This window comes from Phyllostomus discolor, chromosome 9, assembly GCF_004126475.2.
Source record: "Phyllostomus discolor isolate MPI-MPIP mPhyDis1 chromosome 9, mPhyDis1.pri.v3, whole genome shotgun sequence".
Taxonomy (NCBI): Eukaryota; Metazoa; Chordata; class Mammalia; order Chiroptera; family Phyllostomidae; genus Phyllostomus; species Phyllostomus discolor.
Genome location: NC_040911.2, coordinates 39,202,730 through 39,220,105, shown reverse-complemented (window position 1 = coordinate 39,220,105; position 17,376 = coordinate 39,202,730). Strand labels below are relative to the sequence as shown.

The window sequence follows — 17,376 nt, the reverse complement described above, 5'->3', positions numbered from 1 at the left end:
AAATTAAGAAAAAATATTTTATATCTCATGTGTTGATTTTAAAGAATATTCTTGGACAATGGTATAGGGAATCTAAAATTCCAGATAAAAAACTTTGGATTTTATTAAGTATCACTAGGACAAAAAATATAAACACTACTAGTAGAGATGAACCTATATATACATTGCATAAGAGTTCCAAAAAAAAGCCCTAATGTAATTGTAAGCAGCACAACTTACAATAATATTCATGTCATTAAAATATCAGCTGGGCTAGGGAGCTAACAAAATTTTACAGTTTTTAGGAGAGCATTGCAGGGTAGGTCCATCTGCCCAACAACCAAACCAAACCAACCAACAAACAAAACACCACCAGAAAAAAAATTTTTTAAGGCCTCTTCAGTTGGAGAGAGCAATAAGTGATTACTTCTCTGATTGGAGTCATAAAAGTCATGCTACAAATTCAGCTTCCTGGGTGGTCCAGGAGAACACAGGTACAGGGCCAGTGGGGAGTACATCAGGGAATCTGAAGGTTAACATGGAAGCTACCGAGTAATGGAAATCAACTTCATGGGGTTCAGACAAGCCTTCATGCTCATAAAATACCCAATACTCCAAGGAGATACTTGTGTCCTTTGCACTGCAGAGACCAGAAGGCAAGGAAAATATTAAAATTCACCTGAATTAAGTCCTTCATTCATTCAGTCTCATGTGGTAGAATATGATTAAAACAACCAAACATTTTTTTTTAAAGTGTCCGTGTAGCAGTCAGTAAGAGCACTTACCTAAGACATTTTAGAAAGGAAAAACCTTACCCTCCCATTGAAACCCCTGCTGCCAGGAAAGGAGCCGAAGGGTACAGACTGTGTATGTGGTTAATAACTGTCTCCAAATCTTCCGTGTTAGCGCAACAGTAAGTCCTTGGTGTCTGTAAGCAGTGACAGGTAAAGTACAAGATTTAAAATTGTGAGGCTCATGATTTGTATAATGCAGAAATATTGAAAAGAGCAAGAAGTCATAAATATGGGAAAATAACCTTTGCACATACTATGAATAATAAAAATTTATGATTTCCCTGTCTTGCAGTGCACATATGTTATTTAAAGTCAATGCTAGTGAAGTTGGCACTAACAAAAAGACTCACACTGTGCAAGGAAGGCTTAACTGAAATGGGCAAGACCAATACAAATACCTTAATGAAACAGATACACAGTACCCTACTTAGATGTGCTTCTGACCAAACAAGAACGGAGTCAATTTAGGAAGAAAATGTGGAAAATTACACTTTTTTAAATAGAAAAACAACCCCTATGCCTGACAGAGTAATTCTTTATTTTTTAAAAAAAAGCAAGCAAACAGAAAAGGCTTTCTAATAATGCCACAAAAGTTTTTAATTTGCAGCTCATTTCTAACTGGAGAACTGTCTTTTCTATTGTGAGTGCTATCTACCAGTGAAGGAATGTGGTTTCCTGGCACTGCCTTCAGTCTAGATAAGGCAATATCCAGTCTGATCTATTAATTAAATATATTCTTTTACAATAATATGTACACATAGCCCCAGATGCACCACACTGAAACAGACACTTAAAATGTTAAAATATGTAAAGCTGATTATACTTCAATACATAATGCATTTAAACAAATGGTTTTCATGTCCTCAACTTCATCAACAAAGACTCTGTTTCTAGCAGAAAAGCTTCACAGATGCATTATTTGAGATGTGGGAGGAGAGGGCAATCTTGTTTGTAGAATATGTGCAAATGTGTGTATGAATAAAGTTTATGTGAAATTAAATTTAATAACAAGAAGAGGACTCTGGCTTTACTCTAATACAAATACTGAAACCATTTATCTGCACCACCCCAGTGGCAGTATTCCAGTAAATCACGATCACCATAAACCATGACCACAATGTGAAGGTGTATCACCCACCATTCAATCAGTAACGAGGAGTCTAAGAAAATTACAATTTTCAGTGATCCTTCCAATTAAACTTAAGACCAAAACACTACCTATTGCCTACTGTCATCTTTTTGAGATCTGCAAGTATGGAGCTCTCCAAAAGATAAATGTTAACCTGACAGCATTTACAATGGATAACATTTATTGGATACTAAATTTGTGTCCACAAAACTGTAAGGGAGATCCTATTATCACATTTATTTTATAAACAGGAAGCTGAGTTTAAAGAGTTTAAATAACTCCTGTAACACCTGAACAGCTGACTAAGCTGAGATACTTAAAAAATACCTTGTGATTAAATGTATTTGAGTGGTACAAATTCAGTGCAAAGTCTAAATAGAACAATATCTACTACTATGCTCATTCAGAGTGACTGCAGAATTTGTCACAAGAATTTTCATGAAAATATCATTCTTACTTGGCATTTTTATTTTATGTGAATTCTCTTCACACTGAATAGCTTTAAAATTTCTGAATTATTTATGAACAAGTCACCAGAGTATACTCTTGTTATGCAGGTTTTAAGCAAAGTATGTATGCCCATGTATGTACACACATACACATACATACACACAACCACACAGAGTTAGGGTACAAGAAAAATGGTCTGTGAAAAATTATTAGAATCAGAAAATCTTAGTGCCAGGAAGGACCATAGACAGCACCTGATTCCTTATTTACACACAATAAAATTGAGGCTCAGCACGATTAAGTAATTTGCCAAATGCCACAAAGCAGCAGAGCTTGGGTTATATGCTTGTAAAAAATAAACATTTTTACAAAGCACTGGAATTTCATGAGGTGCTTAGTAAACAAATTAATATCTAGAACCCTCAGATACAGGAACTTATTTTTCCCTAAATGTTTTCCTCCAAATGGATTACAGTGAGACTAAAACTGATAATAGTGGTATTGGCAGAAGTTGCCAGGGTGCTGAAACTCAGCAAACCCAAAGCCTTTCCAGCATGATCCACTTCCTGCCCGCTGCTGCCTCGACTTCCCTGATGGCACTGTCCTGCTTTCCTCATGCTGCTGGCTTTCTATTTCCTGCCCAGTTCCTGTCATTATTCACACAACCCTGAACATGGTTAATCATTTCCAAAAGTTGTGTCTTAGGCCTGCATCTGCTTCTCTGGTTAATACCCAATTTCTGAAGGTCTTACCTACCATCAAGCCACCTCCATGCAATGACTAAACTGAAATCTTCACTCTCTTTTCTTTATTCCAAACTCCAGATCCAAATTTCCAAGTTCTAGCAGTTAACTTCACTGTAATGTTGTTTCAGTACTTTAAACTCAAAATGCTCAAAAGTAAACCTTTTTCTCTTCACAAAGACTCAATGCTTCTCCTAACTTCCCATTTTTCTATAAGTGATTCCTGTATTCTCCTAGTTAAAACTGTAGGTGGCATTGTCCTCTCCCTTTCCCTGACCCTCATAGCTGATAAACTGTCAAGTCCTCTGGCTTCTTTCTTCTCAGTATCTCTTGCAGCAAACATAGGAGACCCCTTCTTTCAACTCTAGTAAAGGTTTGCATATTAGATTCTCTCAGAGTGGCCTTTGGTATAGGATGTGAGTGTAAGCAGCTCATTTGGAAGGTGATACCAAATGAGGTAAGGGGGTGATGAAGTGAGTCAGGAGGGGTGGCAGGTCAATAAAGAATATGTTACCAAGCAGTATGTGGCTGTGGGCAACTGGGACTCGATCCTCTTGGGGCACTTTGGCAGGCTGTGTTGAATATGGTTCAAAATTATCCCAACCAAGTAGCAGCTCCCTTCAGCCATTTCTTGAAGGCTGTTCCTGGAGGAAGTTAACTCCTTGGCCCTTCTGATCTGCCCTAAGCACAGGTTCAGAAGGCTCCAGTAGGTAGAGAAGGCCCCAGTCAAAGTGATATGAGTGCTTGCCGTTGGAAGCAATAAGTAGGCATGCATAAGTATGGTAAGTGCCAGGAGGTAACAGGGTGGCAAGAGTATGGTGCCAACTGTGTTTGTTACCTGGCTTTACCAGGCTTTTTTCTCTCTCACCTGGACTGCCGCAATAACCTCATAACTGGTTAACTCCTAGCCTTTGCTGATAACCATCTCAAATTGCACCTCCTTAATCTGACAGTGGTGTCAGATTAATCTTTCTAAAGAACACTTCCAACATTAATTACAACAGTATTTCTGCTTAATATTCTTTGTTACCTTTCCACTACCAACTGAATTAAGGGCAGATTCTTCTGTCAAGTGTTCAAAGCCTTCAACCATATGCCAAGCAATCTTTGCACCTCTGTATTTTACTATTTCTCTATATGTATGAATTCAAGTCAATGGGACAGTGCTGTTCTTCTGACTTTAGAGTTCTTAATCTCCTTGAAGTATTCTTCACTGTCAACTCTGACTATCGAAATCATATTTTGAATAAATGCCAGGCAAAAGGTAAGACTTGGATCTAGGTCTCCAAGACCTCACAGGTTTTTCCAGTTCTGCCCCTAATTGTCCTGGTCAGCCTGTTCCTTGCCTTATCATATGTGAGCCTCTCTCTATTACTGCTCCTCTATCTCTGACAGTTAATAAATACTTGTCAAATAGAACTAAAACACATGAACTGAAAATGAAAAGACCTGATCACTAACTTTTGATATGCAAAACTATGTGGTTATATCATACAACTTCTTGCTCCTTGATGGGCTCCGACAGGGCACATCATATCCCTTCTTTCTTCACAGGACTTGAGTCTCATTGAAGAAAGGATTCATCCAGGATGTGTAGCAAAGATATGTAAGGAGGCAATACATTGAATTGGTAGACCTGAGAGAAATTGTCTTCAGGTATGAAAATCAAACTAGTAGATTTTTAGGCAAAAAAGTGTTAGTTAATTCTCAGTTGCTAGGGCTACTAATGCAACAAGCCACTATCTTATTGCAGCAATTCCTATCTTTTTCCACGTTTCCAGAGTCAGACCTAATCAGGAATAGGATAAAGAGAGACTTGGCAGGATTCAGCTGGGTGGTGAAAACTACTTTTAGAGAGGGGTGAAAATGGAAAATCTGGAAAAATATAGAAAATCTAAATGATAGCTAACCTTCCAGCAGATATTTGGGCATAAATATTTTATAAGTTAGACAGAATAATTTGACATAATTACAAACCAAGATTATTCAAATTTTTCAACTGCAACTATGATCAGAGAGAAAAACAGTATTTTGTTGAAGGGAATAAAGAAATAAAATAAATTCTTAATTATTCATGCATAATAGATGGAAAAAAATAAAGCATATATTTTATATTTATCTATGGATAATATCTAATTTATCCTTTTAATCAACTTCCAAAAAATAGACAAGATGATTTCTCCCTAAACCAAAAGAGAATTTTGTTTTTTAAAAAAACATATCTTATTACTTATGACATTACAGTTGACCCATTTTTTTTCTCCCTTCTATTCCCCTCCACCTTGCACTGCCCCCCCACCCCAGCATTCCCCATTCTTAGTTCATGTCCATGGGTTATACATACAAGTTCTTTGGCTTCTCCATTTCATTTACTATTTTAACCTCCCCCTGTCTATTTTGTACCTACCATTTATACTTCTTATTCCTGTACCTTTTCTCCCATTCACCAGCCCCCTGTCCCTCCCCTCGGATATCCCTCCATATGGTCTCCATTTTTTGTGATTCTGTTCTTGTTCTAGTTTGCTTAGTTTGTTTTTGTTTTTGTTTTGTTTAGGTTTAGTTGTTGATAATTGTTTGTTGTCATTTTCCCTGTTCATATTTTGATCATCTTCTTTTTCTTAGATAAGTCCTTTTAACATTTCATATAATAAGGGCTTGGTGATGATGAACTCCTTTAACTTGACCTTATCTGGGAAGCACTTTATCTGCCCTTCTATTCTAAATGATAGCTTTGTTGGACAAGGTAATCTTGGATATAGGTCCTTGCCTTCCATGACTTGGAATAGTTTTTTCAGCCCCTCCTTGTCTGTAAGGTTTCTTTTGAAAAATTGGCTGATACCTTTATGGGCACTCCTTTGTAAGTAGCTGTCTCCTTTTCTCTTGCTGCTTTTAAGATTCTTTCCTCTTCATCTTGAGTAATGTAATTATGATGTGCTTTGGTGTGTGCTTCCTTGGGCCCAACTTCTTTGGGACTCTCTGAGCTTCCTGGACTTCCTGGAAGACTATTTCCTTTGATAGAATTGGAGAAGTTCACCTTCATTATGTTTCCAAATAAATTTTCCATTTCTTGCTCTTCCTTTTCTCCTTCTGGCACCCCTATGATCCGGATGTTGGAATGTTTAAAAACTGTCCTTGAGGATCCTAAGTGTCTCCCTCATTTTTTTTTTTTAAATTCTTGTTTCTTCATTGAGTTCTGGTTGAATGTTTATTTCTTCCTCTTGGTCCAAATCATGATTCGAGTTCCAGTTTCCTTCCCTTCACTGTTGGTTCCATGTATATTTTTCCTTTATTTCACTTTGCATAGCCTTCACTTCTTCCTGTATTTCATGGCTATCCTCAACCATTTCTGTGAGCATCCTGATTACCATGTTTTGAACTCTATATCTGATATGTTGGCTATCTCTTCATTGCTTAGTTCTATTTTTGGAGCTTTGATCTGCTCCCTTTTGGGCCATATTTTTTTCTCTTTCCACATACCTGTTACATTGTAATGGGTGGAGTCTTAGGTATTCACTAGGGCAGTGCAACCCACTTTGCTGTATTGTGGCGCTATATGTGGGGGAGGGTCCAAGAGGGAACAGTGCTGCTTGCTTGGCTCTGCAGCTTGAAAGAGAATTTTCTTGTCCTGATTTAGAAGTCATTTGTTTAACAATGCAAATTTCACCAAAACTTTTTTGTGGTGTAGAAAGAAATTTAAATTCATCCTATTAATCAGGTAGCCTGACTGTCCCTAGCTGTTCTGGGAGGAGATTCATTTGCTAATCTGTGGAAGTCATAACCCAGGATTCGTCTCTCAATGAGGGGGTTGCCACATATTCAATATTGAACCAGGCCAGCTAGGACTTTAGTCTTATGTCCAGTAAAATGACAACTTAAAACACACTTAAATTTTTAAAAAATCATTTAAAATACACATTTATGTCATCATAATGTCTAATAATCACCAGGTGTTTATGATATTTCGTTTTACAGTTTTCCTCCCTTAAGTATTTAAAGATCTGTAATCTATGTGATAAGCTGTTGCTTAGATAAACTCAGGAAAAAAAAAGAAAAAAAAGGACAAATCCTTTTACAATAGGACTAATGATGCTGGTTAACTGATATTTACAATGTGTTTTTGTTGTTGTTGTTTTTTTGTTTTTTTCTACCCACCCCTGGTTCTGTACTTAGTGATTTACCCAAATGGTCCTTAGGAAAATTGATTTTATTTTTGGAAGATGAGTTTGTTAAATAAGGAGTAATAGAAAATAAAAGTATGCATGTATATTAAAAATCAGGACTTTAATGAATAACCACTTCACCTAGTCATTGATAGACATATAAAATGACCAAGTATCAAAATTTGCCTGAGATTTTAATAATTTCTTAAAATAACTAGCAACAAAGCAAAGGACTCCAGGAGACGTCATGGTGACTCTGATGCTAAGACAGCCTTTGTGCCATGTTCCCACCAGTGTCTGACATGGTCACAGAACATGCTTATGCTGCACAGTTATAGCAGTAAAGAAGCACAGCTGTGTTAGTGGCTTAGAGCAGGTCAACCAAAAATAGAGGAGTTATCCTTGGTACATGCTCCTAAGAAGCAAATCTCATGTTCTGCTCTGGCTGGATTTGGGTCCAGAGGTTGCACACCAGGACCAGGGTTCTAAGGAAAGCTGCCACATCTAGAACTACCCACCATCTTGGTTTTTAGCTCTGCCTGTATATTAGACTCACTGGAGACTGTTAAGACAAATTATAGACACCTTGACTCACTGCTGCCCTAGACCAAATGAGTCAAAATTTCTGGGGAGGGAACCCAGGGATCAGTGTTTTTTTAAGCTTCCCAGAGGATTCTAATGTGAAGCCAGGGTTGAGAACCAAGGGCTTGAAGAGAATAAAGAAACAGGGTGAGAGGTGAGCCAAAGAGAGGAGGAGGCCTGCAATGATAAATGCTAAAATCTATACAGTGTTAGAATATCCTGGGTCATGGAGGACCTAAGCCACCACCTACGCTGGAACAAGAAGGTATGTGTCCCTAGCTAAATACCTGACCTCGAGATTTCCTATTACCAGGCGAGATTGAGACATAGCTTGCAAGCACCCTATTGGAAACAGGTTGAATCCTCACTGCCCTTCCCCTCTCCCTTTAGCGTTCCCCAGAGGCAAAGCCCATAAATCTCCTAGACTTTCTGTTGCAGAATCAGCCATCCCTGATCAGAGGATATTGTCTTGCAAACACCTATACCCAGGACACCTCGGGCAGGTCAGAAGGGTAACCTACCCTCTCCAGGGGTCTTCTGCTGCACACCCTTAACAACCCTTCTCCCCTTTCCCTTTCTGCTGCAGTCTGCTCAGACTCAGCCTCCCTGATCACAATATCTTGCCCTGAATAAAGCCCTTAATTGGACCTTTTTGGCTCCTGGACCTTTCTCGGCCACCTCAGCTACCTGACATGTAGAGACTTGGAAAGAGGGGAATGTAGTTCCACAGGGATTCTTTGCAGTGCATGGGGAAATACAGCAAGTCCTCAACTAACAATGTCAATAGGTTCTGCAACTTAAAGCAAAAGGACATATAATGCAACCAATTTTACCACAGGCTAATTAATATACACAAGACAAAGTGCTATGGCATCTCATGTACATTATAACAAAATGGCATTGAATGAAATGATGTTATTGGAGGACCCGATGTACTGTCAAATATCTCACACTTACAGGATCACCTGGCACGTTGTATTAAGCATTCAATAAGTGGCATTAAAGCATTAAAGGATTAAATAGCTAGTACTAGCTATTAAAGTATTTTTTCTCTCCTAAATCCTTTAATTATTTACCATTCTTTTCTTGTATTTGAAAATTATTTAAATATAGGGAATTGTAAAATCCTTCATGTACTCACCACCACAATGGTTGATATTACTGGATCTAGTCAATGTGAGGATAAAAATTCTAAAGGAGTCAATGCATTTTAACCCACATCTGACTGAACTCCACCTTCCCGGGTTTTTCTGATGGAGTGGAGGGAAGAGGGAGAGGTTATTCTGGGAGCATTTAGAAAAAGGACAGACTTGGATGGGATACAATTGTGTTTAGTAGGAAGTTTTCATTGTAGGAAAGAGAATGCTAGAAGGTACTAGTGTGACACTGAATTGTGCCCTGGCTGGCCCTGTCCTATGCACTCCCCTCCCTCAGACCATAAGTGAGAGGGGAACTCAAGATTCTTCAGTTTTAGGTGTAGAGCTTAAGTGATTAATGCATGTGGAAAGCTGTTATTCCAGGACCAGAATGCATGACCTATGTGGCCACAAGCAATTCAACTTTGTGGCTCAGGAGGTAAGATTGATTGAGATGGTATCTGAGCCATTGGGTTCCCTCCCGGGAACCCAATGACTCAGTGATGCAGATAAAGAATTGTTGATCAGCAGATAAGGAAATCCTAGGAAAATTGCAGCAGTACTGCAACTCTTATCTGATTAACCTTTTCCCAAACCACCTGCCTACCATTTCCTTCTCCCTCTGTTAACGCGGTTTTTGAGGGTACAGAGCCCGTCTCAGATCACCTGCACCTGAATAAAGCACCCATAAAGATTCAATCCTTGTCTCTGCTTATTGGTTCTGGTAGTGAACAGGCAGCACAAATGCCTTACTTCTCTGGTTTCATAAGATGGGAGGGAAGTCCTTAATCCCTTCTGAATGCCTCCTTCAGAAAAAAGGGCCCATGATAGAAAAGAGCTCTACACCCAGCTCTCCCATTAACTTCCATGAAAAAAACTAAGGTTGAACAGCTCAGTGGAAAACAAGAGCAGATTTCTCTAGATCTGAGTCTTTAATTAACCACTAAAATATTTACTTATTTCTACCTAGTTGAAAACCTTTGTTATTTCCACCCTGAGATTTTTCAGCCTGACTTGACTTATAACCAGTGCTGAAAAGGTAAACATTCTACTGGTCAGTTTTGAGTTCCTGCCCTGAGACCACTCATCAACTTTACGACCTCAAGCCTGCCACTCTCCTTCTCTGTAAAATGAGGTTTAAGAATGAGAGGGTCTCTGAAGCAGAGCTACTCAAAGTATCAGTCCAATGTGGTATCAGGGGCTGGTCTCACAACATAAGCAAGCATGCTGCTTCTCTCACCAGGACGAGTATTGCTATGAAAAAAGAAAAAATTCCCCTCACTAAAATAGTGTGCTTGGAATGAAGTTTCCATTTATATCTAACTGCAGCCCCTCCTGTTGTCAGGGACTGGTAAGTCAGATAGGCTGAGAAGTGGAAGTTTGGTCTACAAACCACACTTGAAGCAGCACTGCTTTAAAATATGTTCCAGTGTCTGGTCCCGTGCTGGCACCCCCTTACCTGCTGAACCAGCTATTACTGTAACTGGAAAATGCCTGAGGGAGGCTTTTCTAAAAACAGCTTTATGAGTCATGATTCACATACCAGAAAATTCACCCATTTAAAAGGTACAATTCATGGTTTTTGGTATCTTCAGAGTTGTTCAACCTCAACTACAGTTTTAGAACATTTTCATCACCCCCAAAAGAAAACTCCTACCAATGACAGTTACCCTCCTTCCCTAGCCTTAGGCAACCACTAATCTACTTTTTCTCACTGCCTACAGATTTGCCTATTCTTAACATTTCATATATGTGGAATCATATGATCTTGCATTCTTTCCTTGGCTTCCTTTAGCATGTTTTCCAGGTTCATCCATGTTGTAGCATGTATCAGTACTTCATTCCTTTTCTAATGCTGAATAATATTCCATGATATGGACATGCCACCTTTTATTTAAGCATTTATCCATTGATAAGCATCTGGGTTCTTTCTACTTTTTTTTTAATCCTCACTTGAGGACATGCTTATTGATTTTAGAGACAGGGGAGGGGAAGGAGAGAGAGGGGAGAAAACATTGATGTGAGAGAGAAATATTGTTTGGTTGTATCTTTATATGCCCCTACTGGGGACCAAACCTGTGACCTTTTGGTTTATAGGAATGACACTCCAAACAAGTAAGCTACACCAGCCAGGGCTCTACCTTTTGATTAATATGAATAATGTTTATATAAATATGTATAATGCTCATATAAATATGTGTATACAAGTTATTACATGAATATATATTTTCATTTCTCTAGGGTATATACCTACTTGTGGATAATACAGTAACTCCATGTTTAACTTTTTGAGTAACTGCCAGACTATTTTATTTTTTTAATTAAAAAATTTTCAATTATAGTTGAAATTCAATATTATATTAGCTTCATATGTACAACATAATGGTTAGACATTTATACAACCTACATAGTCATCCAGCTGTAGCCTCCTCTCCCCGACCACAAATCTTGTATCTTCTCGCTGCCAGGCTATTTTCCAAAGTGGCTAGGAGGCGGCTTTTCTTGCTGGCCTAGGCACACAGGAGTCTGTATGACCCTAAACCAAAAGGAAGGGGCCCCCTATGTGGCTTTCAATAAGCTCACTTTTGGCTGAATTCTTTGTAAATTATCATTCCTAAAGTAAACTAGAACATGACAGTTCGTGGAGTATAGGGAATTACTTTTTGGATCCCTTTCCTTGAAAATCAATCTTCAGAGAACAAAAAAGACACCACCTATTCGGAGGACTCCAAGAACCCTGCAGAAATATCTGAGAAGTGTACTGAGACAAGAACTGTCTCCTACAGCTAATCAGCCCCAGGGGGACCAATGTGCTAGCTTCTCATCCTAGTGAGCAAGGCTTTTGGCTTTTGCTACAATGCTGTAATGACTAATTGGAAATGAGGACAATATAGTGACGGAAATTTCTACTTTACTCTGCTTTGCAGGAGCCATAGTAGTCCCTATAAATTCTAAGTATGTCACCAATATATTTCAGCAAACCTTTTACTTCTGCATTTCTTCTACTTCTAGGAGAACTGCTTACTCTAAATTTCATTTTACCTTTTCTAGCTCTTTTGGGGTTCATTTCAGTTAGTCAGTTTTCCTCCCTGTTTGATCTTTGCTGATTTTCATCTTTTTTTAATTTGTTATTTTTTATGCCTAAGCTACAATCTTACTTACTCTGAGTCTGCGCTACATTGAATCCTTTCTGGAACAAGGTGAAGTATACCTTAACATAGAGTTTCCTCTACTCTGAAACAGTAATTGTTCCATAGCGCTAAGGCAGAAGGAAGAAGGGTTATCAAGGGGCCTAATATCAAGCTAGCTCTAATAATCAATAATGTGATCCATTAGGATACAAGAAGTATATATTAAATTATAATTAATTCCCTTAAATTTCAGTCAAAGCAGTTTTTCTAAAAATGTAATATAGTACACTTCAGTCATTTTATATTCTTATTCTTTCTTAAGTTAGATTACATTAGTCTCTTTGATACAGATATTTGCTGTGGGTACTAGTTTATCATAACTCACCCTAGTGCACTGTATGAGAATCCAGAGACCACACTACTCTTATCCCCTCTTTAGAACTCAGTTGAATTCTTTAAAATTTATACTATCCTTCGTAAGAACTCAAAGTTATTCTTGGAGATTTTTCAAAAATTCAGTTAAAGTTTATGGATAAACACTTACTGGGTTGCTGTCATCTTTCAAAGTTAATTTCCAGTGAACTTTAAATGCTGAGGGTAGAAGCTTTATCAAGCTTCCTCATTCCTACTCATGGTGTTCTAAGATACTATCTGACCTTTCCCCGGACTCTACATACTGTCCCTAAGTGATCTCAGTCACTCGTGAGTTCTAATTCCAACTGCACACTGACAGTCTGTTTCTCTCTGTAGCCTGTACAACCCTTCCTGAGAGCCAATTTGGCATATCCAACTGTTTTCTAGAAATTTCCACTTGGATGATCTAAAAGCACCATAAACATCTAAACTGAATTTATTTTTACTATACCAAACCAAAATCTCTAAATTCTGCTAGATCCCTATTTCAGCAACTACCCGTGCCTTTTAACCAGTCCACCAAGCTAGAAATGTTGACTCACTCCATAATTACTAATCTTTCTATCCCATGAATACCTCTCATTTTTGTTCTTTCCCCTCCAGTCTCCACATCTGATTTCAAGCTCTGAGTAAGTCTATAGAAACTGTTTTCTAACTGGCCTTCAGGCCTCCCTACCCCTCTATCTCTTTCTTTTCTAAATATTTTATTTTATTTATTTTTAGAGAGAGGTGGAGGGAGGGAGAAAGAGAGGGAGAGAAACATCAGTGTATGGTTGCCTCTCACACACCCTCTATTAAGGACCTGGCCCACAACCCCAGGTATGTGCCCTGACTAGGAATCGAACCAGTGACCCTTTGGTCCTCAGGCTGGCACTCAGTCCACTGACTCACACCAGCCAGGGCTTCTATCTCTTTCTACACACTGCTTTAAGATCTCTTCTAAGACATTACCATGATCAAATTATTTCATATGTCAATTATACCGCAATAAAACTAAATTTAAAAAAATGTCTATGGTTCAATACTAGGATCCAGGGAATACTACACATGACTCTTCAAAATTTGGTCCTACCCCCCTTTTTAAAACAATTCCCATCACTTCCTGAATAACAAGAGGGAGTATAGCATAACAGTCAAGAACAATCACACATAATTGGACTACCTGGGTCTGAATCCTGGCTCTGAATTTCATGGCTAGGGCAACTTATTTAACATATTTGTGTCTCCTTTTCTCTTCTGGAAATTAGGATGATGGTGGCTAATCATTGGGTTGTTTCTCTTGCTGAACACTAAGTATGAAAAGACATACATTCCAAGGACTCAATAAATATTAGATAAAATTATCATTATCCTCTCACAAGTTAGTACTTGCTATTCCATGCTCTTTTTAAAGAAAAATTTTTATTGTATTTTTCCTCCATGTACTTTAATACTTGGTTCTTTTTGCTGAGAAGGCTTCTCTATACCCTCTTCAGCTTCAGTACCACAGCCTTCAAGATCCTACTCAAATTTACTTCCACTACAATGTTCTCTGACCTCCCCTTTATGCGCTGAGGCCTTAATAAATCTTCCCAGTTATACTTAGTGCTGTATTGTGCATATTTTTCTGTATCTGATTGTCCTCCTGTTAATTAATTTAAAGCTGCTAAGGGTCATGTCTAATAATATGTACACTCCTCATTTTACCACTTGTACAGTGCCTGATTTAATAGGCCATACAACATAGCTTTTGCTGAATGAACAGATTGTTGTCCTTCACTTTATGGGACCTAATAGAGTTTACTCTTTAGCATGTTAATTCCTTGAGAGCCTCAGACCGTGTCTTCCTATCTTTGTATTCTTGAAGTATATAGAAAGATACATAGCCGACAAGAGCTGCTCACAAACAATTTGCTTGGTCCAGGTCACTAGTGGCAAATTTCAATCTTTCCTTTAGAGGTGTGTACCTACCATTGTCTACAAGAATCCTGAAGGGCTGCAAAATAAGAAGTGGACCCTTCACATCAAACTATTTGTTATGAGGCACTTGATGAAGATCATACACACTTTATAATGTTAGCTTTTAAAATCAACATGATCTCGATTTCCTCCAAGCCTTAAGTTACTTTTAAAGTAGAAAAGACAGAGCTCTTGCCCACTCCTCAACCCCCACCTCCACTGTGTTTTCATGAAGTACCAGCATTAGAAACATGATTGTATTTTTTATCTTAGCATGACTAACTTATTTATAGTCTAATAACATTCTCTATCAATGATCAAAAAGTTTCTTCTTCATTCTGAGAGAATTGCCTTTGACCTGTTGAAGCGGTGAGGGACTAATAATTGAAAAGCTTTCAGAAATATTTCAGTGAGTGTAACATTTTTATTCCACTTACGAATTTAACATCAGATAGAGTGTTGATTTTCTAGGAGATGCAAAAACTTCCATCATCACAATAAAAAAAAATTAGGGGTTAGGAAGAGAAGCCAATTTAAAAACATTTTTCTCTATGTAACTTTGATGGGCAAAATAGGCATGCAACACAGTCGATCCACTTTAGGACAAAGTAAATTTCTTAAGTCAAAAAAAGTAACACTGTTCCAGTTAATTGGTTTTGTACTATTTAATTATTAAGACAATATAATTTGCATTAAAAATGATGTAGATAAATACCTGTTGATATTAAATACAGTAAGTACAAAAGTTATAAAACTAAAAATTATTCTTTTAAAAATTAAGCTGTTATTAATTTAAATTTACTTACCAAGAGATTCTCCCTGCCATTCCTCTGTTGTTAAAAAACCACACACTAAAAACCAAGAGAAATGTTTGTTATTTTTTACATAATTCTAGCTCACATATATTATCAAAATCATCTTACTAGCACTGTTTTAGAGTACAAAGATTTTTAAAAATCTGTTCCAAAGACATGAGAATGTTTGGCAATTTCATCTAAATGCCTGAAAATACATTTCCAGTTCTCTAAATTCCATATATGGGTTCAAATCAGAAAACTGTATATTGGAGGAGTTTCAGGTAAGATGGAGGTATAGGTACATACACTGTGCCTTCTCACACAACCAAAAGAAGGTCAACAAACAAACTTAAAAACAAAAAATAACCAGAACTGCCAGATAATCAAACTGTATGGAAGTCTAACAACCAAGGAGTTAAAGAAGAAATATTCATCCAGACTTATAGGAGAGGCAGAGAGAGCAGCTGGGGTGGAGAGGAATCCCAGCAAGGTGGCAGCTATAGGACCAGGTGTTCCCACATCTGTGTGCGGATAAACCAGGAGGAACAATTGGGGAGTGTGGCAGATTGTGCAACCCAGGGTTCCAGAGCAGGAAAATAATGCCTCAAACCTTTGACTGTACAAACCTGTGGGGGTTGTAGCAGCAGGAGAAACTCCCTGCCTCACAGGAGAGTTCCTTGGAGAGACCCACTGGGCCCTAGAACATACACAAACCCACCCACCCAGGAACCCACAAGGGCACAATTTGCTTTTGGGTAGCAGGGGAAGTGACTGAAAGCCAGCTGAGAGCCAAGAAGTGGCACTGTTCACTCTTGGACCCCTCTCCCATATAGAGTGCCACAACACAGCAAAGAGGGTTGCTCACCCTTTCGAACACCTAAGGCTCCACCCCTTACAATGTAACAGGCATGCAGAAAGAAAAAAATATGGCCCAAATGAAAGAACAGATCAAAGCTCCAAAAATAGAACTAAGTGATGAAGAGAGAGCCAATCTATCACATGCAAAGTTCAAAACATTGGTAATCAGGATGCCCACAGAAATGGTTAAGTATGATCGTGAAATACAGGAAGAAGTGAAAGCTATGCAAAGTGAAATAAAGAAAAACGTACAGGGAACAATAGTGAAGGGAAGGAAACTGGGACTCAAATCAGTGATTTGGACCAGGAGGAAGAAATAAACATTCAACCAGAACAGAATGAAGAAACAAGAATTCAAAAAAATGAGGAGACCCTTAGGAACCTCTGAAAACACTTTAAATGTTCCAACATCCTGATCATAGGGGTTCCAGCAGGAGAAGAGGAAGAGCAACACATTGAAAACTTATTTCAACAAATAATGACGGAGAACTGTCCCAATCTGTCAAAGGAAATAACAGACTTCCAAGAAGTCCAGGAAACTCAGAGAGTTCCAAAGAAGTTGAACCCAAGGAAGCACACACCAAGGCATGTCATAACTCCATTACCCAAGATGAAAGAGGAGAGAATCTTAAAAGCAGCAAGAGAAAAGGAGAGGGGTATCTACAAAGGAGTTCCCATCAGACTGTCAGCTGATGTCTCAAAAGAAATCTTGCAGGCAAGAAGGGGCTGAAAAGAAGTATTCAAAGTCATGAAAGGTAAGGACCTACATCCAAGATTACTCTATTCAGCAAAGCTATCATTTAGAATGGAAGGACAGATAAAGTGCTTCCCAGATAAGGTCAAGCTAGAGGAGTTCATCATCACCAAGCCCTTATTACATGAAATGTTAAAGGGAGTTCTCTAAGAAAAAGACCAAAACTGTGAACAGTGAAATGATGACAAATGCACAGCAATTAACAATGGAACCTAAACAAAAACAAATATAAAAACAAAACTAAGCAAACAACGAAACAAGAACAGAAATCACAGAATGGAGATCACATGGAGGGTTATCAGTGGGAGGGTGAGCGGGGAGAGTGGGGGGAAAAGGTACAGGGAATAAGACAGTATAAATGGTAGGTACAAATAGACAGGAGGAGGTTAAGAGTAGTATGGGAAATGGAGAAAAGCCAAAGAACTTGTATGTATAACCCATGGACATGAACTAAGGTGGGGAGGAGGGTACAGGGTGGAGAAACAAAAAGGGGGGAAAATAGATAATCAAT

The 17,376-nt window shown here is 38.3% G+C and overlaps 1 protein-coding gene across 1 annotated transcript in view; it reads right to left on the bottom strand.

Moving 5' to 3' along the window:
- Positions 1–17,376, bottom strand: part of ABHD3 (abhydrolase domain containing 3, phospholipase) — a 39,431-nt gene that overhangs the window by 8,327 nt on the left and 13,728 nt on the right. The window contains exons 4-5 of the mRNA XM_036009223.1: positions 15,271–15,307; positions 795–916 (exon numbers count right to left, since the gene is read on the bottom strand). Of these exons, the coding sequence (XP_035865116.1) occupies positions 795–916; positions 15,271–15,307 (159 nt within the window). The remainder of the gene's footprint in view (positions 1–794; positions 917–15,270; positions 15,308–17,376) is intronic.